Source organism: Adiantum capillus-veneris, chromosome 15, assembly GCF_014529385.1.
Source record: "Adiantum capillus-veneris isolate H3 chromosome 15, ASM1452938v2, whole genome shotgun sequence".
NCBI lineage: Eukaryota > Viridiplantae > Streptophyta > Polypodiopsida > Polypodiales > Pteridaceae > Adiantum > Adiantum capillus-veneris.
In genome coordinates this window covers 77,131,557-77,155,159 of record NC_140945.1, presented here as the reverse complement: position 1 = coordinate 77,155,159, position 23,603 = coordinate 77,131,557, and the positions used below count along the sequence as shown (strand labels likewise).

Here is a 23,603-nt window from a genome sequence, read left to right as displayed (position 1 = left end):
AAGCAGATAAAACCTATAAAGCTCAAGGGGGTAAAACCAGAAGATATGGACGAAGATGAATGGAGCGAAATGGATGAATTGGCACTTTCTACCATTATGCTGACTTTGGCAGAAAGCGTTTACTTCAATGTAGCAGACGAGATGTCGGCTTATCAAGCATGGTTAAAGCTGAGTGATCTTTATGAGAAGCAGAGTGCAGCTTCACAGGTATACTGGCTTAAGAAGCTTGTTGACTTGAAGATGAAAGAAGGGACACCTATGTCCAATCATCTGAATGAATTCAACAAAATCTATAGTCAGTTGTCAGCTCTAGGTGTCAAGTTTGATGAACCTGTTAGAGCTATGTTCCTGTTGATCACATTGCCGGAAAGTTGGGACACTTTTCGCACAGCTTTGAGTAATTCTGCACCTCCAGATGGTTTGAACATAGCAGGTGTAGAAGAAAGTCTGCTTACTGAAGAAACCAATAGAAAGAAAATGGACAAAGGCAAAGGAACAGCCTTAGTTGTCAGGGGAAGGACCAAAGAAAAGTACAAAGGTGGAAAGAGGAATCAGTCTCGTAGCAAGTCCCGCAGTGCTAAAGGCAAGAGTGACATAGAATGCTACCATTGTGGCAAGATGGGTCACATGAAAAGAGACTGCAGAGAATGGAAAGCAGAAAAAGGCAAAGAGAAAGCTGAAGACCATGGTAAGAAGAACAAGTCCTCAGTGAAGATTCAAGAAATAAATGTGACAAACACTGTTGCAGAGGATGACAGTCTAGTGTCAGGAGACATCTACTTCTTGAAGAATACAATGGACTCAGCTCTTCTTACAACATCTGATGGAAATGCACTGAGTGACTGGATTATAAACTCATGGGCATCACTTCATGTGTCTCCAAACAAGAAGTGGTTAACTTCTTATGTGACCACTAAAGATCATGTTTGGCTAGGCAATGGGCAAACATGTGAGATCTTAGTTGTTGGAGATGTTCAATTGAAGTTTCAGAATGGCTCTTCTTTCACGCTAAAGAATGTGAGACATGTTCCCGCAATTACAAAGAGCTTGATCAGCACAGGTTTACTTGATGATGCTGGCTACGTCACCATTTTTGGACAGAACATGTGGAAGATATCCAAGGGTTCTATGACAGTAGCACATGGAGTAAAGTCTGGAGGACTTTACATGATTTATGTATCAAATCTCTCTAAAAATGTAATCAATGTAACCGAGCAGCCGAACGTTTCTTTGTGGCATAGCCGATTAGGACATATGTCCAAGAAGGGAATGGAAATCTTGTCTCGTTCTAGTTATTTGCCTGGATTTTCATTTAATGATTTTGAATTCTGTGAACATTGTCTGTATGGTAATCAAACAAAGCAGCCACATAAGCATAGAAGCAGTAGACGAGATACACAGTTGGCACTTGTTCATAGTGATTTGTGTGGACCTATGCCTAACCTATTTCTAGGGGGAGCTTCTTACTTTATGACATTTATAGATGATTACTCGAGGAAAGTATGGGTTTACTTTCTCAAGCACAAGGATGAAGCGTTTAGTGTTTTCAAAACGTTTGTGACACTTGTGGAGAATCAGAGAGGCAAGAAGCTTAAATGCTTACGCACTGACAATGGTGGAGAGTATGTTTCAAAGGCCTTTCAGGACTTTTGTGAGTCAAAAGGTATAAAACGTGAACTTACTACTCCTTACAATCCTCCTCAAAATGGTGTTGCTGAGAGGATGAATAGGACCATACAAGAGAAGGTCAGAAGTATGTTGTCTAATGCACAGCTGCCAAATGGGTTTCGGGCTGAAGCTGTATCAACAGCTGTTCATCTTGTAAATAGATATCCTAACAAGGTTTTGCAGAAGGATTCATTGCCAGAGATGGTATGGTAAGGCAAAATGTCCTCATACAAGCATCTCAAAGTCTTTGGCTGTGAGGCATATACTCACGTTCCAAAGGAATTTAGGAACAAACTTGAGCCAAAGAGTAGAAAGTGCATCTTTCTAGGCTATGGTTATTCTGGTGAGATGGGGTACGGACTTTGGGATCCCGAATCCACAAAGGTTGTCCACAGCAATGATGTTCACTTTAATGAATCCAAATATCATTCTAAACCAGAGAGGGTTGAGGAGATTAGAAGAGTTGTCTTCCAAGAAGATGGACCTGCACGTGCAAGACAAAATGTCACGGCTCAAGAGCAGCAAGGACAGGATAGAGTGGAACCACAGGTTGTGGCTGAGCCTGAGCCACCTATTGTGCGTAGATTTGGACGTGTCACGCGACCTCCTGATAGGTTTGTTCCCTCTATGAACTATGTCATGTTGACTGATTGCAATGAGCCTTGATGTTACAAGGAAGCAGTGCAAATGAAGGACTCCGAGAATTGGCAATTGGCCATGCAGTCAGAGATGACAGCTCTCCATAAAAACCAGACATGGAAGCTAGTTAAATTACCACGGGGCAAAAAGGCTCTACCCTGTAAATGGGTTTACAGGTATAAGATCACCGCTCATGATAGTCAGCCAAAGTACAAAGCAAGGCTTGTTGCCAAGGGCTTTAAGCAAGAACAAGGCATTGACTTTGATGAAGTCTTCTCTCCGGTGGTCAAGATGACTACATTGAAATGCTTTCTTGCATTGGTTGCCATATTAGATTTGGTGTTGCACCAAATGGATGTCAAGACAGCGTTCTTGCATGGTGATTTAGATGTGGAAATTTACATGCAGCAGCCAGAAGGGTTTGTTGAGAAAGGCAAGGAAGATTGGGTATGCCAATTGTGAAAGAGTCTTTATGGCTTAAAACAATCATTGAGGGCATGGTACCATAAATTCCACAAGTTTCGTAGTGAGTTCGATCACTGTCTATATACAAAGAAGGCTAAGGATGGCAGTTGGCTGATCCTTATTTTGTATGTGAATGACATGTTGATTGCTGGCAAGCACTTGGAAGAAATTTCAGCTTTGAAGTCAAAGATGGCAAAATCGTTTGACATGAAAGACATGGGTGAGGCAAGTCATATACTTGGTATGTGCATTGAGAGAGACAGATCAAAGAAGTTGATTTGGTTATCTCAAACAGAGTATATTGACAAGGTTTTGCAACGTTTCAATATGTACAAGGGAAAGGCATTGAGTGTTCCATTGCCACCATATGTGAAACTTAGCAAACAAGATTGTCCTGTGTCTGAGGAAGAACAGGCTGAAATGGATAAGATTCCATATGTGTCTGCAGTGGGTAGTTTGATGTATGCAATGATTGCTACTCGCCCAGACATTGCATTTGTAGTGGGAGTAGTAAGTCGATACATGTCAAACCCAGGCAAGAAACATTGGGAGGCAGTGAAAGGAATATTGAGATACGTGAAAGCTACAAAGAGTATGCGTATATGCTATGGGAGTCAGGAGCTAAGTGTAAAGGGTTTTACAGACTCAGATTATGCATGTGACTTAGACAACCGAAGGTCTACGTCAGGGTATGTCTTTACATTGGCTGGTGGAGCAGTATCATGGCGTTCTAGATTACAAGATTGTGTTACTCAGTCTACTACAGAGGCTGAATATGTTGTAGCATCAGAGGCATGCAAAGAATCAATTTGGCTTAATCGACTAGTAACAGATTTGGGAATCAAAGAAGAGATGCCTGTGTTATATTGTGATAGTCAAAGTGCTATACAATTGGCTCGCAATCCAGTTTATCACTCAAAGACAAAGCATGTGGATGTGAAGTATCATTTCATCAGGGAAATGCTCGAGGATAAGCAACTTCAGCTTGTCAAAGTTCACACCACAGAAAATCCTGCTGATCTACTTACAAAAGGACTTCCCTCACAGAGCTTTGCGCATTTTCGCAAGCAGTTAGGTGTAGGGTAGTACATCACTTCTCTACATCTCTTGTATATTAGCTTGTATAGTAGCTTCTCTCACACTTAAAGTACCACATTGGACTTTAAGTGGGAGGTTGTTGGGGTATAAAGCCCAATGTGGTCGCCCAGGTAAGTGGGCGGGCCGCCAGGTATATACACATATTCTTTTGTAAAAACCTAATAAGAACTCACTATGCTCTACACATTACAGTAGAGCGAGTTCACCATATCGTCGTGCTCTTCTTCGCGCACTCTCTCTCGCGTCGCACTTCCGCTCGTACTCCTTTAGCCATTAGCCAAATGTGCAGGTTTAATGGAAAGTGAATAGCGGCTATGCCTTCATCCCTCCATGTTAGCCTCATTCCCTCCATATTGATGAGGTTCATTCAATGCAACTGAAAAGAGGATTATCCCTCAATCACTACGAACGAATTTTCAGAAGAGTAAGGAATCTACTTAAAGTACACTTTTTGAACTTTTACTATGAAAGACCCAGCTCTATTATTTCACCATTTTTTCTAGAGAGAGACTGCAAAAAATACATTTTCTTAGAAGGCCCTCCAAATGACCTCCGAAATTCCCTAATGATAAACAGTTCTACCAAAAACTCCCAAAACTACCAGCACCTGTTGCTCTAGAATCTCCTTGTCGAGCAATGACGTATCTTCACTGATTCCGTATCGACGTAGCATCCTTCGACTGGCAGCCAAATCAGCTTCTATCACATTGATTTCTGCGTCATCGCTAGTGTTGGCCTCTCTCAGTGTTTCCAGTTGGGTCTCATATTCCTTGATGTCATCCATAATCTGCTTGACAAGTTTATTGGAACCCTCTGCCCTCAAGAGTGTTTCCTTCTTCTGCTTCAGAGACATTGTCAGCTCTTTCAGCCTATCGACTACCCCGACACATGTCCGAGGGACTCTCCCAACCATAGCTTCAAGGTCTGCAATATAATCAGGTGTCTTCTCCTCATGACGCTGTGGGGGGACTTTCTGTGTAGGGAGCATACTACCGACTGGCGTAAGTCGGGGCTTCTTGGTATTTGACGGGTGGCCTCCTTGGGATGCACCGTTTGCCTTTCGCCAATTCTCAACCTTCTTTTCCAAGCCGCCTTGTCGAGAGGAACACATGTTTAGTACACTCTCACCAAACCTGGCCCATGCAACCCTATGGCCCGCAGGGTCCTTTGTGGCTGCATGACACTTCTCATATGCAAAACAACGGGAAAATTTTGTAGTGATCTCCCCACATGATGGTGGGGCTTGGTACACCTTATGGAACAAGAACCTGCATTCATCCTGAAGCCGTGGTTGCACGTGATTTAATTAAATCTTTGTCTTCTTCTGGCTGGAATGCCTGAATACAGCGAGCCACTGGTCATCGGGGATGTCATCTAGGCTGTAAGATCCTTTGGCAGCACCCCCTCCATGCTCAAACCATACTCATCATGAAGCTCTTTTGCTGTATAGCAGAACTTTGTCAAGATAGGGTACTCCTCCATCTTGTTTTTTCCTGCGATGTGGAAACAACACGCAAGTAAAGACATGCCCTCATTATATGCCTCATTTCAGTTGTGGAAAACAAAACACATGGAATGAAATGAATGTATGTCATTCAGGTGACAATTGCAAAATTCAGTTGTGTACAAAGCCAATTTTGGTTGTGGTTAGTATCAAATTTGGTACTGGTTAGTACCAAATTTGGTACTAACCAAATTTGGTTATGCTGACATCCCTACTGAGCTTCAACTTTGTGCTATGCTCATGCACAACATATACTGATTTTTTCACTTGCATGCATGCAAGTTAGCAATTCAAAGAGCAGCTTATACATGTAACTTTGTAACTTTCCTAAACCCTAAATTCCTAAGAAGATCCCAAACATGCACATGTACTTGCTGCATGCAAAAAAAGCAAATGCAGAACTCATCAGATAAAAGACATGCAGAAGCTTGCATGCATGGAAAAGAAAATGGTAAATCACCAGAAAACGCACAGCTCTCATAGCACCTACCTTTAGATGTTGTAGATGACCGTGGAGTCTCATCATCGGCAAAAAGAGGCCCAGGCTTAAATGAAGTCTCCATGGACACAGCAGGTTTCTCCCTCTCCACAAAGGAGGCCCCCTTGATAGCCCTCGTATTTGGGGTGTCGATGTTCCGAGGGGATTTTGCATCCATTGTCCTCTTCTTCTTTTTCCCATTGTTCGGTGACGCTTTGGCTGCTGATTTCCTCGCTGGCGTCCTCATCTTCCTGATTGTAAGTAGCCGGGGAGCTTGTTATCTACAACTGTAATGGTTTGCAAAAGGCGATGTAGTAAGAGAGCAAGGCGGAAGTTGGAAAATGTGTTGAGCAACTGCGCCGCTCACAAACGCAGTTTGTGATGTGACTTTTGGCACGGTTTCAAAACACCACTCCCATTACTTATTGCCCCACCCACGTTTTCTTTCACGGAAAGTTTATTTCATACAAATTTCCCTCCTACCATTCTTTAACATAGATGAAAAAAAAGGTTCCCTCCAAAGTGTGGACATATGTAGAAGTACCAACTAGGTAGAAGCAAAATAGGTCCTTTTTCTGTACCACCAAACCATGCTTTCACCCATGTTTCCATTTATATTCTCCTTCACATCCAATATTTATCTACTCTTAGTCTAGGACCAAATACAGATTCCCCTTATTTCCATTTATAACTTCCTTCATATCTGATTTCATATCTACTCTTATCAACCCAATTATAGTGAATATAGGTCATGAATGAAAATATTACAAAACAAAAATGGATATAGTGAAGCAAGTTATTACCTGAGATTGTTCAACAAGATGCACAGGATGTTTGACATATGAATTTCTTCCAATACGCTTTCTGCACACATCCTTCTTATTGGGTGAAACACGAGTGTTAGACATCCAAAAAGAGAAGATCAACTCTTTCTCATCAGGTGTTATGAAACCACGATCCATGGGCTGTCTAGCACACAAAGAGATTGGAAAATTTCCATCACCTGCTGCCCTCAACCGACTATTCTTTGCAGCTATGAAGTTCCTCTTGTGCAAATTTAGCAACTTAGATGCAGCTGAAACATTCACTTTTGAGGTAGATGTACACTCAACATTCATAAGCATTGTGGTGATGAACCTGTTAAGAAAGAGCTCATGTCCGCTCTTAGGTAATTTGATTGCATCTATTGTGTTGCGTATGACTTCAACGAAGGTTGTTTGTGCCCTGGGAATTTCAAGGTCTCCAAGAGAAGGATGATTGACAAACTTGCACAAAATATCTGAGCGTGATGCAACATCGAGGGCCTTTGTACACCGATTGAAGAGCATAACAAGGTCATTGCAAAGTCTTTGACGCTTTGCATCATCAGCACCATTTTGATCATTATCTTCCTCACGTGCTACCTGCTCAAGCTTGTTCTTAGCATGCCGCTCCCTCTTTCTCCTAGCATGACATTCCTTGACCGCATCGACAACATACCTAGCACACAGTTCACAGTGAGGCTGAGAGCAGTCACATACAATGTGAGATTCTTGCTCCATGCTAGAGAGGGAGAGATTGAGCAAGGTGATAGGCCTACAGAGAGCAAGAGCAGTATATGACATCAATAGATGTGTGATAGGCCTACAAAGTAAAACAGTAATCTGTGCTCGTACACAGAGAGTTAGAGAGAGACAGGAAAACGAGAGAGCGGGAAGACAAAGAGCTGGCTGACGTGCATAGTTAAGAGCTACAGAGCCGTCTTCTATATTTGAAAAAGAGACGTGGAAATAGTAATGGTGTGAAGAGCTGGCTGACGTGCATAGTTAAGAGGTACAGAGCCGTCTTCTATATTTAACAAAAAGCTGTGGAAATTCTATATTTAATTAAAAATCTGTTCAAAAGAATATATCGAATTGAACTAATATAGATGGTTTTATGTACCAGTTATAAAACCTTTGTCCGGGACAGGCTTTTTGGTCCACCTATTCATGCATCCACCCATTACTCTTATGTAGGTCATTCTGTTCTCCTAGGAAATCACATATTTGTTCAAACACTTTGATATGCTTTCTCACATCCCCATCTCCACTAAATTTTTGTGTGAGCTTGGCTATTTGTACCGCCTTACTTCTAGGCTCTCTATCAGGTGTGTTACGCATATTCTCAGCAATAGATCGACCGATAGCTTGAGCAAATGTTGACAAGTCACCTAAGTGAGCAGGCACCATGGGTGAAGGCGCTTCAGAGACTACATATGGAGTAGGGATTATTGGGCTTGGCGCATAGGAAGCCATTGGGTTCCAAGTTTGATACGGTGTTGTGCCATGTGGCAGTCCAAAGTTCATATGTGTGGCTCTAGGCATAACAGACATTGGATGTGACATGCTAATGCTAGCCGGTATGGTCCCATTGAAATAAGAGCTTGGGTGTTGTGGTTGTGGAGCATAGGTTTTTGAAACAATGGGAGGGGTAGGAGCTACATGAGTATGAGGAGCCATAGGTGTATACGATTGGTACACACTTGTAGGTACTGTCGCAGGCATTGAGCTACCATGTAGTGGTGCTTTACTAACAAATGAGGTCCATGGCATGTTTCTTGGCATGCCCATCATTGGGGTAGGCATGGTAGCCGTGGTGTCATCAAGGGAAAGATGAGCTAGACTTTGAAAGGTAAAGTTATCACTTGTGGGCTCAGATTGCACTGAGACCCCTGGCGAAACAACATATGGAGGATCCATCGGACTTACCGAGGGAGTCTCCATTTGCGATAAGGTTGGTTGTTTAGCCTTCCCTGTATCCAAGAATCTCATGAGACTCGTTGAAGGCATGTGGATCCCCTTGTTTTGTCTCTCTATCTCAATAACCCTATGGATGACCTCACAAACTCTTTGTTATTGATCCTCTACACTAGTAGCACCCATTGTGGATTGTAGGACATCTAACCAATCCACGTGATAGGTGTGACCTGTGTATAGGTCGGTTAGAGTTTTCGTTTGTAGTTCGTACTCCCAGTTGTCATTTAGGAATGCTCCATCTAGGATTGAGGTGCTAGGGGTGTCCTTTGAACTAGATGCAATGTGGCTCTCTATGGGTTGACCCTTAGTGGTCGCTAATTCAGGAGCACTCGATTGCTCTCCTAGCAGGGATATTGACATAGTGGCTTTTGATTTTAATTCTCTTCGTTGTGCTGCCTTGCGTAAGCTCTTGATTTCCTTTTCCCTAGCCGCAATGATATACCTCTCAACCTCTTGCACTTTGGCAAGGATTCTATGATCAGGTAATATAACTTTGGAGGAGAGTAGCTCTGAAGAGTCAGGGGGTGCAGTGAATGGAGTATTCACGTGCACACTCTCCAGAGCATGGGGTCTACGTTGGTCATGAATGGCAATTATACTTTCCCACCCCCCTCATTTACATCGTTAGCTCCATGTTCGGAGCGAGTGGCTCTACTAAATGTTTCCTTCAAGCGGCTAAGCACGCTCGGCCCGGACCGTGGGCCCATGGCATGCATTGATGGTTGGTTTTCGAAACCGCGGCCGTGATAACCAACCCCACTTGGGAAGGAGCATAATATGAGGAAAACAATAAAAAAAATGTTTTTTGCATGCACCACCACCCCTTCCATGCTTGCAGGTGGGGGGCCGCCTCTCAGTTTGGCCACACTCCTCCATTATCACCAGAAGACAACTCCTCTCTCTCGTGCTCGGCTCCGCCAACATAGTCTCTCTCTCTCTCTCTCTCTCTCTCTCTCTTTCTCTCTCTCTCTCTCTCTCTCTCTCTCTCTCTCTCTCTCTCTCTCTCTCTCTCTCTCTCTCTCTCTCTCTCTCTCTCTCTCTCTCTCTCTCTCTCCTGTGTCACCTAGCCCAATGGGTGCATAAAACAAACTTTCTCTCTCTCAGGGGCCGCCATGCTTGGGGACAAGAACTCTCTCTCTCTCTCTCTCTCTCTCTCTCTCTCTCTCTCTCTCTCTCTCTCTTTCATTATTCACACACACTCTCACTACTATCTCTCTCACCCCTCTCATCCATATTCCCTCTTTCTCCCTCTAGTGGGCCGCCATGCCACTCTCTCCCTCTCCCCGCTTGTCCACACTCTCTTGTCCTCACCAAGCCCCCTGTCTTCCCCTCTTGTTTGTCAACCAAGGTAGGACGCTCCCCTACTCTCTCTCCCTCATCCACTCCGCCCCCTTTACCCACTTCCTCTCTCTCTCTCCCTGGCCCGCTATATCCCTCACCCTATCTCTCACACTCTCCATACTCTCTCCCTCTCTCCCTTGTTCACCCACACCCTCATCCAATCACTCTCTCCCTCTCGTTGAATCTCCATCACTCTCTCTCTCTCTCTCTCTCTCTCTCTCTCTCTCTCTCTCTCTCTCTCGTCACACCCACCCATACACCACAGACACCCTCTCACTCTCTCTTCCCAACTCCCTCACCCCTTCCTCCCTCTCTCCCCACCGCTCACCATCTCTCTCTCTCTCTCTCTCTCTCTCTCTCTCTCTCTCTCTCTCTCTCTCTCTCTCTCTCTCTCTCTCTCTCTGAGTAGAAACTGAACCAGTGCAGCCAGAGGACAACAATCTCTCTCTCTCTCTCGCTACCTACACAGGCGCACACACACACACACACACACACACACACACACACACACATACACACACAGACACACCACACTACCCCTCGCTACCTACAGACTCACTCACTCACACACACACACACACACACACACACCACACTACCCCTCACACTCCTTCTCCCCATCTCTCACTCCCGCCCTCTCTCTCACTTTCCTGTGTCGTGGGCCAACCAAAGAACCCCATGCGGGTGCAACAATTTTTTTTCTCTCTCTCTACCTACACACACACACACACACACACACACACACCCCATCCCTCTCACGCCCCTACCCTCTCGTTCTCTCTCTCCCTCATTTTTGTACCCTGCAAGTAAGCAACCAGCACGTAAAATAAAAAAAATACAATAATATATATATATATATCTCGTTCCCATGCACCCTCTTGCCGACACACAGAGACACACCCACACACAACCCCGAGCCATACGCACACACACTCACATCACTTTTAAAAAACACTCACACAATTCCGTACACTCTCGAATACGCACATACACACACATTCAAATGCATACGTGCACACACATAAACACACAGTACACGCACGTCATACGCACCCACAAAAGTTTTTTTGGCATCGACGTCGAACACCAAAGAAGGACGGCAAAAAAAATCACGCTGTGGAAACCTAAAATCAAGAAGTGACGCCAAAGGCATGCCCCGACCGACCCCAAAACTGGCAAAATGCACTACACTGACGCACCAGCGAGGCCCGCCATTCGCCGACATCTCATCCACTGTGCATCTCCGCAGTAAGATTCGTAGGTTATTATTGTTTTCCAGTTTCAAGCCAAAAATCTTGTATAAAAACCCATTGTAAATTATGACCTCTCTCTAGGTGATGGTCACAAAGGCCCACCTAGGAGATATCATTTTAAAAATTCTCCTAAGACAAAGCAAGGATCAACCATCTGGGACCCAATTCCTTGCTATGTCTCTCCTGATTAGGACCCTAACTTAATCAGATTATCCTAACCTAATGCAACCTACACCTATAAAAGGGCACTGAGAGGTCACTATCAGGGGGACTGGCAACACTTGCATAAAGAGAAAGGGGATTTTAGGGCATCATTTTGGGAAGTTAGCACTATGAGAAGGAAGCCATGTCCACACCCTGACTCCAAGGGTTTCCACTCATACACAAGAGCAAAATCTCCGTGCTTATGGAATCACCTCTAGAGAATGCACTATAGGCTCACTATCTCTCTCTATCACCATAGTCGCCATCTCGTTGAAGCTAAGGTTTCTGTAAATATCGCAGTGATTTAAAATTCCCTCACATCCCAAGGGGTTTTCATCACCTGCACCTGTGTGTGTGTGTGTGTGTGTGTGTGTGTGTGTGCTATTTCAACACACCGTTGTCCGCGTCCTAGCTGCCCAAAGCTAGGTGGTGCCCCCTTTTCATTTCCCATGGCCAGCTCGACGTGCACGGTCCTTGCGTTTGAGGCCATCGGGGTCCGTGTCGCACTTTGCGCTCGTCATTTGGTGCCCTTACTGGTGAGGGCTTCTCAAAAACCTCCAGTTTACAATGCTGTAAACAACACACATTGTCGACCATGGACAAATGGCTGCAAGAATTCTCCAAATGGAGAACGGAGGAGGAAGAGATTCAAGAAACACTGACCGCCTTCATTGAAATACTGCTGCGACGCTGTAGGGTCATCAATACCCAAGAGGTAAGCTCCCCATCTCGCATTGCTCATGCTAACCGCAAATCAAGAGCATTAAGTGGGAGGGCTACGAAATGTCGTCACTATCGTCAACCAAAGCGTTCTGTAAATGAGTGCCGATAGAGGAGGTAAAGAAAGAACGGTGAGTTTTGTTTTTGAAAACGGCAACACTCTCACAACAGTCAGATTTTGTGTAGCACCAAGTGTTTTCTCTCTAATGGTCCGAGAAGAGTCGTCAACTACATCAACCACGAAATCCAAGCCATGGAGCCTAAAGCATTTGGTGGACGTAAGTGGGCCTGCGCTCTCTCTAGGCCTAGAGAGTTCAAGTGAAGTGTGACCACCCAAGCGTCGTCGCGCCGCATGCAAAATGGAAAGCCAATTGAGGTAGACTCTTCTCACCCAGTCTGTTTTGAACCTAATGTGGAGGATTGTGCGGACTTCAACAGGAGGTAGAGGCATGTGGTGAAGGTGTCACCTTGTCAACACTTACGGTATGCAACTCTAAGTAATCAGTTCCCTACACCCGACATGGATAATAACTATAGGCCAAGAGTCTTTCCTTTCCATTTCTTGCAACACATGCATGTAAATATATATATTGAATGGAAGATATTCTACCGGCAAAAGATTGTTTTCCTATTCGGAGCAGAAATGCTAAATGAAATCCTGAGATCTCCACGTCCCGTCATCTTACCTCTTCTTGATTACTACCACTCTTTTGATGTAAGCACCTTTATTCTGTTCTAGCTTTGCGACCCTCTTAGCTCCTATTATAAATCTATCCACCCAACCGCGTAAGAAAGCCGCTCTGAGCCACTGATGTCATTTGTGATTTAAAAAGAAAAAAGAGTTTGTAATTCCCTGCTTATCGAGTTACTACCATGGAAAGAGTCTCTTTTCCCACATTCAGTGGAAAAAAGGGAGAAGACATCACCACCAATTTTTTGGATGACTTTGACATTGCTTGTGTGGTTTTCAACAAGGATGATGATGCCTCACGACTACAAATTTTTCCTCTACTGAGGAAAGTAGAGTCCAAGTCTTGGTACAATGCTTTGCCCCAAGCTAACAAGAATGCATGGGATTTGCTACGTGCTGCCTTTGTGAAGAGGTTTGGTAGAGGCACAACCTCAGAAAAGTTATGGTAGTTGCTGATAGAGTGAAAGCAGGGAAGTCTGCTAGAGTATGCCACTTACGAATCCAAGTTTGTGGATTTGTGAGAGCGATGGGTTGCCTCATTGGAGGAAGGTGAAGGAGCACCTAATTTCTTGAAGAAGAACTACTTAAAGAGAAAGTAAAGGGGAGATTCCCTGCAACGTATGAGTTGGCAGTGGAAGTAGCCCGCCTTAAAGATAAGAAGCTGTGCATGTAAGCAAGAGTCAACGAGTCAGAGGATCGAGCATGTAAGCAAGAGTCAATGAGTCAGAGGATCGAGCTTAGTCCAACTAACCCCAGTGACTGCAACAGCCGCTTAGAGAGCCCAACCGCAAGAGGCATCAAAAGAGCAGCAAGATCTATTGAGTCGCATCACTACTCAGCTTGAAAGTTTATCCGTGCATTTGGTGTAGCAAGGGCATGCACCTGTCAGAGATCTAGAGCAAGGGAGAAGACAACTAAGGCAAAATTGAGAATACCACTACTAAAATTGTGGGGAGAACGGCCATGGCATGTATTACTGCCCACATTCGAGAAGGCAAAACTTCAATAGAGGAGGAAGACAAAATCAGATCTCCCCACCAAGGGCAAGACCACCACCACCCAGGCAACCAGGGCCGATTCCACCAGTCCAAATCCTTCGACCACCTGTACAACCAACACCACCACCACAACCTCTTATTCCACCGCTACCTACACCACCTACTGGAAACCAAGCACTGAGTGTCATTAGCCTGGAAGCTAAAGGGAAGGCAAGGTGGAAGAACCGATCGGAGAGAAGAATAAAGAAAAAGGAAAGGTAGAAGAAGTGGATGCCATGGGAGTGAAGCGTGCCAAGCATGAAGAAGCCTCTCAAACGGAGGAGAAGATAAAAGGAAAAGGCGAGTCTAGCAAGCAGGCATCTAAGCCTTGACGAAAGATCGACCTTGTGGATTTTTCATTGGATGAGAATGCTAAACCATATGACCTAGTTCAGGATGTATTAATGTAGGGTCCAAAGATAACTTGGCCCCAATTACTCCATCTTGCACCAAGTATGAGGAGGCAATGGACGAAGATGGTAAGTACAAGAAAATCAAGACCAAGGATAGTTGGGGTTATCTCTGGGAAGAATCTTGACGAGATCCTACCAACCATGGATGCCCACATCAAGGGGCAACATATCTCAAACGTCTACATAGATGGTGGTGCATAGATATGCATCATGAGTGAGAAAATGATGCACCATCTAGGCCTAGAGGCAAGTAGGCTGGCATCTAGGCCTAGAGGCAAGTAGGCTGGCACCTTGCCGAGCTAAAATGGCAAATAACGTCAGAGTGAAGTGCGTAGGCATTGTAAATGCAGTCAAAGTAAAGGCATTCAACACAGAAGTGGAGGTAGACATTTTTGTCATGCCACACAAAGGGGAGGGCTACCCAATCATTCTTGGAAGACCCTGGCTCATGGCCATGGAGGCTAAGCAAGACTGGAGTACCGGAATGATCCAAATGAAGGATGTTAAAGGGAAGCCCATATTCTATGACATGAAGACTGGAAAGCAACGCAACATGATCTTGGAGGCATCGAAAGAAAATGAGTTCACCAGTGACTCTTCGACCACCTCAGGAGAAGAGACAACAACAACTGAAGAGAGCGACAGTAGCATCGAACTAATGGGGGTCATCCTCAAAGACCCAAAAAGATTGACACAATCTAAAACACCACCGGAGAACCAAGAGGGACCATCAAGTACGCAACCCTTGGTGGATACAAGTAAGTTACATCGAATGCTCTCCAGTGAGTTAACTGGTGAAGAGAGGAAAGAATATGTCTCTATGCTAGGTAACTTCACCACATTGTTCATTAATGGTTATGACAAGATCACAGGCATCACAATGGTACAACACTGCATAAGACTCAAGGAAGGAAGTAAACCCGTAGTGCAAAAGCTCAGAAGGCTTGGGGTAATTCAACAAGAAGCATTGCTCAAAGAGGTAAGGAATTTGCTACAAGCAGGTTTCATTTACCCCATCGAAGACTCAGAGTGGGTCTCTCCAGTGGTAGTCACACCAAAGAAGAATGGTAAGTGGAGAGTTTGTGTAGAGTACAAACCTCTCAACACAGCAACAAAGAGGGATCATTTTCCCCTCCCATTTCAAGATGAAATTCTCAATGAGGTAGCAGGTCATGAACGCTACAGAGTATGTGGTGGATATTCGGGCTATTTTCATATTTGCATTGCAGAAGAAGACCAAAAAAAGACAACTTTCATAACACCATGGGGATGTTTTGCTTACAGGGTGATGCCTTTTGGCCTCACCAACGCTCCGGCCACATTCCAACGCTATGTAACTCTTGTCTTCTAGCCATACTTTGGTAAGTCAATATGAGTCTTCATAGATGATTTTTGCATCTACAGTTCTCGCTCCCTCCATTTGAGCAAGGTCTATGATGGCCCGGCTAGCCTGCAAACCTTGGGTGACCAACTTAACGTGGATAAGTGTCACATTGGTGAAAGCAAGGTCACTCTTCTTGGCCATGTAATTTCAGCAAAAGGGATTGAGGCTAACCCTAGCAAGATTCAAGTTTTGGCATCTTTGTCATCAGCCACCACAACTAAGCAATTGGTGTCTTTTCTTCAAAAGGTAAGGTACTTGAGCAAATTCATTCACTTGCTCTCTCAGGTGGTTCTCCCTCTACAACAAGTCACCCATAAAGATGTCTTCCTACGTAGTGAAGAAAATGAGGAGCAGTTTACGGAAGTGAAACAGATCCTGGCTACTCTTCCCACCATTGCACCCCTTAGATGGGATGAGCCATTTTATATGAACCCAATGTAGGAAGTGATACACCGTTGGAGCCGTACTAATGCAATAGGACCCCCAAAACTCTTTCATGCGTCCTATCTACTTCTCTAGTTGTGTCATGATCCCATCAGAAAAATGATTCACAACAGTAGAGCACATGGTGCTTGCATTGATGTTTACCACTACAAAGTTCCACTCTTATCTATTGCCTAGACCCTTTGTAATTCTGAAAATGGAAGAAGTCTTTCCATATGTGATGCAACATATGGATGTCTCATCTAGAATCTCTAAGTGGCTTGTTAGATTACAAAAGTTTGATTACACCATGCAGGTAGAAAACTCCACCAGGGCTAGTCTAGCAAGTATTCTTACTCATCGTCACTATGAGGAGAAGCTAAAGGTCAACACAAAAGGTAAGGAAGTGACACCAATGGTAGAAATTCCTAAGCTAGAAAGAGCTCATTCTCTTTTCTTTGATGGAGCATACAAAAGAACAGTGGACCAGGCTGCAGCTGGCATCATCATTTTCAATTAGCAAAAGGAAAAGGTATTCTCTAATGGGCAGCTATTACACTCCCACTCCAACAATGAAGCAGAGTACATAGCTTTAATTCTTAGATTAGAACAATGTATTTTGCAAGGGATTCAACACCTAAATGTGTTTGGCGATGCTATGCTTTTGATAAAGCCGATAAATGGCACTTGGTTTTGAAAAAATCAGGTTTTACTTGGCCAATTGCCCCAAGTTAAGGATCTTCTAAGAAAGTTTGAAGCAGTGCAGTTATTTCATGTCCCTAGGGTAGAAAATCAAGAGGCAGATGCTCTCGCCAAGGAGAGAATACAAGATGTTCCCATAGAAGCAATCAAACTGAAACTACCCCTCTTTCAGGGTAGGGATGCTATGCTTGATATCATCAGCTTCTTAGATGCAAGGTGAGTTGAAGGGTTAGGAGCCCTTATGCATCATCTTGCAAGGTTTGGCTCCCTAGCTCCCCATCAATCCCACTCTCCACCACAAATTGGCTCTCCTAGCCAAATTTACCTTTTGAAGACATGTGGTATTTTGTAAGTGGCATTACACTAAACCTAGGCTTTTCTTGAGCATTGCACTGGAGACTTTCCAACAATTGATGGTTATATTTAACGGTTTTACTAGTAAACCTCTCTAGATTTTTTTGCGTTTCTCATCTTTAAATTTTTTAGAGGTGAATTAATTATATTCGAGTTTTAATATTTTATCCTTCAAATTCATTGATGTCACTTGCATACTACAATCGAGACTACTGCTACAACCTCTCTCTCTCTCTCTCTCTCTCTCTCTCTCTCTCTCTCTCTCTCTCTCACACACACACACACACACACACACACACACACACACACACACACACACACACACAAGGAAAATGGACAGTCTATTGAGGCGGTAAATCCATCATCCAAGAGATTTGAACTCCCAAACTGGTCTCTCTGACCCCTCTTAAATTTAGTTTTAGTTTTAGTTTTTGTTCTTTTCTTTCTTCCTAGCCAATAGACCCTCAGTCCGCAACTGATATGTACCCAATGCCTCCACTTAGAAGCAGCATTGTAATGTTTTTTTTTTGGTCCCATAGGTCATATGTGACCTTCATGGATGATAATTCAATCAATCTCTCTCTGTCTCTCTCTCTCTCTCTCTCTCTCTCTCTCTCTCTCTCTCTCTCTCTAGTGATAGAGGTTGTAGGGGCACGCTTCTCCAATGAGGGTAGTCAGTAGAAGCATCTGTGCCGAGTCTATAAGTTGGAGTCCTTTGCTACAACATCTGACCTAAAGCAGTAGCCCACCGTCTCCCTCTCCCCACCCCATCATGATGATTAACTAGCGATCAAGCAACTGGCTGCCTTTTTGCTGACCACCATTAATACAGCGCTAGCTTCTTGCCCTTCCACTGCACTGGTAGTAGCAGAGTGGTAGCTTTGACATAAGAGGTAATTACACCACATCTTCCATTCTACACCTATGCTCACTATCATGGCTCCAAGAGCTCTTGACCAGCCACACCCAAAAATTAACAAAGACTACAAAAGACCAAAATGCATTCACATCTACTATACTATACATGAAGCCTGCATCTCGCCCAAAAAAACAAGACTCTTTTATCGTATCTATATACCTCCTATTTGACCACATGATAAAGCCTATATTGCTTCCAAATGGAAGGCCTTTGCTATATCACTCCACTCATCTTCTTCCACACTTCAATGAGTCAAAACAAGGGTTGCCATTAATGACTAGGGATTGGGGTCTCTCCTAGTATTTGGAAGCATAATGAGTCATCTCCAACAGTCTTGTTGCATCTTCAGCAGTTATAATTCTACTCTTCTTATTCTTTCTCACCTGAGTCAACTTCGGACACTGTCAAGCTTGTTGCTCTCCAAAATCCATTCAATTAGTTGTTGAAGGGTCACCATTGACTCGCCCGGGGGGGGGGGGGGGGGGGAGAGAGAGAGAGAGAGAGAGAGAGAGAGAGAGAGAGAGAGAGAGAGAGAGAGAGAGAGAGAGAGAGATTCAATGCATGTGCCATGGGCCAGCAGAAGCAAAAACAAACAAAGTGAACGCGTTTAGAGAGCCAAGAGAAAATGCATAGGAGATTCTCTTCCCTTTTCTTGCTAACTGAGGCCTCAGCTTCTGCCCTCTCTCTCTCTCTCTCTCTCTCTCTCTCTCTCTCTCTCTCTCTCTCTCTCTCTCTCTCTCAGCCAAAAGTTTTGTTGGACTCATCATAAATGGACACGTGGAGAGTGGGTTGCCTGAAAAGCAGCCCGCCTTATGCCAACACCTTCTTTGGGAGACTGAGCATCATGTAGCTGTGACACACTATGTGGGAGACGAGATGGGCTACCATATGGAAATCAATATCTCCTCCCCTGTAATTAGATACATAGATGCTCTATGTGAGTCCTTCAATCACCTCTGACTCAGTTTTTTGGTCATCACTCAGGAAACACAAAATCTTGGTTAGACTATAGGCGCACGTGAAAGAGAAGGGAATAGTAGTATGCCTATAACAACAGAATCGAGTGAAGGTGGCTATGATCCCTTCTATATTCATCCTCTCTGTCATGGTATCTTTAGTCGTGTTTGGGCCTGCCCAGCTTATACATCCATGAGGGCGTCCAATTGGTTCTTGCATGTTCTACCTTTTAGTCTTCACTCAAGCAATGCACCATTCTGCCCTGTCTAGAAGTGTGCATTGAAGAGAAGGTGCGAGTTCTCTTCGTGCAACCATATTGGGGCCTAGGGGCGGCCATCCCAACCTTGCATGATGATCAGTCCACAACAGAGACAGAAAGAGAGGCTAATTCCTTGGCATTTACTCCTTCTCATCCTCGTTGTTGTTGCAACTCCTCATGCAAGAAGCTCTGTGTGTGTGTGTGTGTGTGTGTGTGTGTGTGTGTGTGTGTGTGTGTGTGTGTGTGTGTGTGTGTGTGTGTGTGTGTGTGTGTGTGTGTGTGTGTGTGTGTGTGTGTTTGCCTCCGCTTGTTTGCCTCCCACCCCCTCAACCAAGCATAATTTTGGGTCCTCGGATGTGTTCCTTGCTCATTAACAGCTTGACCACCTCTGCTTGGAGCCACGTGGACTTGCCAAAATTTGGCCTCGCATAACAGAGTAGAAAGATACCTCCACTCCCAAACAGTACCTCCACTCCTTGCCTGTTTGGCTACCTTCACTCCCAACTCCGGCCATCCCTCTCCAAACTCTCGACTCATTCCTTTTGTAGTGGCCATGCGGAATTGCCTAAATAGTGCTTTCCATAATAGATAAAAAAGAAAAGATTCTCATTTTCATGCACACTCATCCTCTGTGGGTCCACGGTGTGCACTTAACTATAAATCTAGAGAGGGAGAAGAAGAAGAAGAAGAAGAGAATTTTTAACGTAGTGGGAAGCTATCCCAAGAGACCTCAAAGATCTATTAGACGAGAGTTGAACTCAAGACTCCTTATTCAAAAGAGTGGAGTCCAACAAGGGTGTTCTCCAATCATCAACTAACATAATATGGCGGAGGAAGTGACCCTTTACACGTGTCATGTTCTGCGAGATGAAGGCTATAAGCCAAAAGTGAGGGAGCGACAAAGAGAGAGAGAGAGAGAGAGAGAGAGAGAGAGAGAGAGAGAGAGAGAGAGAGCTCAAAGGGGGGGCAAAGGAGAGAGAGAGGCTGTCAAAGGCGGTCGCGGTGAAACTCGTACCAGTAATGGCGATAGGTGGGCGACGGGGCCAGCTGGAGAGTCGCGACCATGAAGGGCGCTCATGCTGGGCCGGTGGTACCTTATGTTGCCCAACCTAGAACAATGGCCAAAATTCAACAACATGGCACAACGGATAGGCAAAGCATGCCCAGCTATGTTGGGGGGAGGGGGGGGAGAGAGAGAGAGAGAGAGAGAGAGAGAGAGAGAGAGAGAGAGAGAGAGAGAGAGAGAGAGAGAGAGAGATTTCCCATAGAGGAGGGGAAGCCTCTACGGGCTCAGGCTATGAGCAGCAACATGCACCCTACCTGTGGAAAAGCAGTTGCCAACTTGCAAAGGGAGAAGATTTGATGGCCCTGCATCCTCTTCCCCACTTTTTTGCACCACGGTGGGTGAGATCCTCCTCCTCCTCCCCCCTGTCTTGTTAGGGCATAATCATGCTCCAAAATGCACACCCCCCTCTTGGTATTTTCACCTACCCCCTGCCAGAACCAACGCTTGGGATCAGTCCAATCTCCTCCCCACACCGCTCCTTAGTAGTGCCGAATGTAGCACACTCCACAAGAGTAGCAACATGGCGTCCAAGCCCCTGACCCAGGAGAAGTGGGCATCCATCAAGGCACTTACTCAAATTTGTCCCCGAAGCTCCGACAGAATCCCTGCAGAAACTGCTTCTCCTTGCCATCACCCTGAAGCAGGCAATGGCCATTCCCAAAGAGGCAAGCCCTCTATGCTCCTTGCTTCTCATAGTAAGAAGATCCAAAAGGATCTAGAAGACCGATCTAGATGCATCAAGGAGTGGATCAAGATGCATTGGTCTTCAAGAGGTGCTCAGATAGAATGGATCCATGCCCTCTGAAAAAGTCAAGTCTTGATTTTTTTTCAAAACACCAGACATGTCGTTCTGTGTGTTCAGCTCATGGAAATGAATGATTTGACACTTGCCTCTCCTGCTATTTAAATGGTCACCTGCATTCAACCCAAATATTTTTGGAGAGAGAGAGAGAGATTTCCTCGAGAGGAGGGGAAGCCTCTAGCAACTCAGGCTGTGAGTAGCAAAAGGCAACACCCTACATGTGCAGAAGCAATCAGCAGCCTACACAAAGATAAGGTTTGACGGCCTTGCATCCTCTTTCCCACTTTCTTGCATCACAATGGGTGGGAGCCTCATGAAAGAAAAGTTTTACTATTGAAGGATTGAAATCTTGGAGAGAAAGATGGAGAACGCATGTGTTGCCATGTGGCCCTTTTGAATTTTGCCTCCCATAATAGAGGTAAGAATACCACCTCTTCCTTTCTACACCTACGTTCACTATCGTGGCTCCAAGAGCCCTTGATCAGCTCCGAGGGGGGGGGGGGGTGCACCTTAAAGAAACTATTCATATAACGTGCGTTCAAAGGGTATTAAAAAAAACCCTTTACATGCTCAAGGTAATAAACTGGCCCCTTTTTCTTCAAAAACTTACAACTTTTTCTCTAAAATCAATTTGAAAACCCCTTCTATTGATATAATCCTATTAAAATTTTAAAATTTTGGCAATGGAAAAATCCATTTATTTGAACTCACTTGGTAACTTGCATATCTAAGAGGTGAACCCCCTGAGTTGATCAGCCACACCCAAAAATTAATAGAGACTACAAAAGGACAAAACACATTTGCATCTACTATACTATACATGAAGCCTCCATTGTTGCCAAAACAACATGACTCAGGATAAAGCCTATATTGCTCCCCACTGGAGGGCCTTTGCTATATCACTCCACTCAGCTTCTTCCACATTTCAACGAGTCACAACAAGGGTCGCCATTAATGACTCTAGAGTTTGGGGTCTCTCGTAGTAGTTGGAAGCATAATGAGTCATCACTAGTAACCTTGTTGCATATTTAGCAGTTAGAACTCAACTCTTCCTCTTCTTTCGCATGTGAGTCAACTTTGAACACTGTCAAGATTGTCGCTCTCCAGAATCCATTCAATCAGTTGCAGAAGGGTCACCATTGACTCTCCGAGAGAGAGAGAGAGAGAGAGAGAGAGAGAGAGAGAGAGAGAGAGAGAGAGAGAGAGAGCTTCAATGCATGTGCCGTGGGCCAACAGAAGCAAAAACAAGCAGAGTGAACGCGTTTAGAGAGCCAAGAGAAAATACGTAGGAGATTCTCTCTTCCCTTTTCTTGCTAAGTGACGCCTTAGCTTCTACCCAAACCTCTCTCCCTCCCCCCCTCTTAGCTAGAGTTTTTCGGACTTAGCATAAATGGACACGTGGAGAGTGAGTTGCATGAAAAGCAGCCCGCTTTAAGCAAGCACCTTCTCTGGGAGATTGAGCCTGCGTAGCTGTAACGTACTATGTGGGAGACAGGATGGGCTACCACTTGGAAATCGAAATCTCCTCCACGGTAATCGGATACATAGATGCTCTATGTGAGTCCTTCAATCAACTCTAGCTCAGTGTTTTGGTCATCACTCTAGCAATGCACAATCTTCGTTAGTCTATAAGTGCACGTGAGAGAGCAGGGAATAGTAGTACACCTATAGCAGTAGAAGCAGGTGAAGATGGCTATGATCCCTTCTATATTCATCCTCTCTGTCATGGTCTATGTAGCCGTGTTGGGGTCTGCACAGCTTTTCCATCCCCGAGGGTGTCCCGGTTCTTGCATGTTCTACCTTTTAGTCTCCACTTTGGCAATGCACCATGTTGCCCCATCTAGAAGCGTGCATAAAAGAGAAGGTACAAGTTCTCTTCGTGTAACCATATTGGGGCCTAGGGCTGGCCATCCCGACCTTGCATGATGATCAATCCACAACAGAGAGAGAAAGAGAGAGGCAGAATCGTTGGCAATTACGACTTGTCATCCTTGTTGTTGTTGCAACTCCTCAGGCAAGGAGCTCTCTCTCTCTCTCTCTCTCTCTCTCTCTCTCTCCCTCTCTCCCCATAGTTAAGTGCACACCCTGGACCCAAAAAGGATGAGTGCATGAAAATGAGAATCTTTTCTTTCTGATCTATTATGGAAAGCACTATTCAGGCAATTCCACGTGGCCCCTACACAAGGAATGAGTTGGCAGTTTGGAGAGGAACGGATGGAGTTAGGAGTGGAGGTAGCCAAACAGGCAAGGAGTGGAGGTATCTTTCTACTCTATTATGTGAGGCCAAATTTTGGCAAGTCCACGTGGCTGTAAGCAGAGGTGGTCACTTAACTGGAGAGAGAGAGAGAGAGAGAGAGAGAGAGAGAGAGATTGCCCCAAGAGGCCCGGGAAGCCTCTACGGGCTCAAGCTGTGAGCAGCAACAGGCACCCTTCTTATGGAGAAGCAGTC

General features: G+C 44.7%; 3 protein-coding genes across 6 annotated transcripts in view; all 3 read right to left on the bottom strand.

Moving 5' to 3' along the window:
* Positions 1–23,603, bottom strand: part of LOC147440929 (uncharacterized) — a 70,209-nt gene that overhangs the window by 44,350 nt on the left and 2,256 nt on the right. The window lies entirely within an intron of this gene.
* LOC147440931 (uncharacterized) lies at positions 4,379–5,331 on the bottom strand. The gene has a single exon (XM_086482730.1). The coding sequence runs from the start codon at positions 4,979–4,981 to the stop codon at positions 4,433–4,435; it is 549 nt and encodes a 182-aa protein (XP_086338856.1). The 5' UTR covers positions 4,982–5,331; the 3' UTR covers positions 4,379–4,432.
* Positions 5,864–19,841, bottom strand: LOC147440930 (uncharacterized). The gene is made up of 3 exons (XM_086483813.1): positions 19,735–19,841; positions 6,656–7,331; positions 5,864–6,139 (listed from the first exon to the last, which is right to left on the bottom strand). The coding sequence occupies exons 1-3, from the start codon at positions 19,839–19,841 to the stop codon at positions 6,134–6,136; spliced, it is 789 nt and encodes a 262-aa protein (XP_086339939.1). The 3' UTR covers positions 5,864–6,133.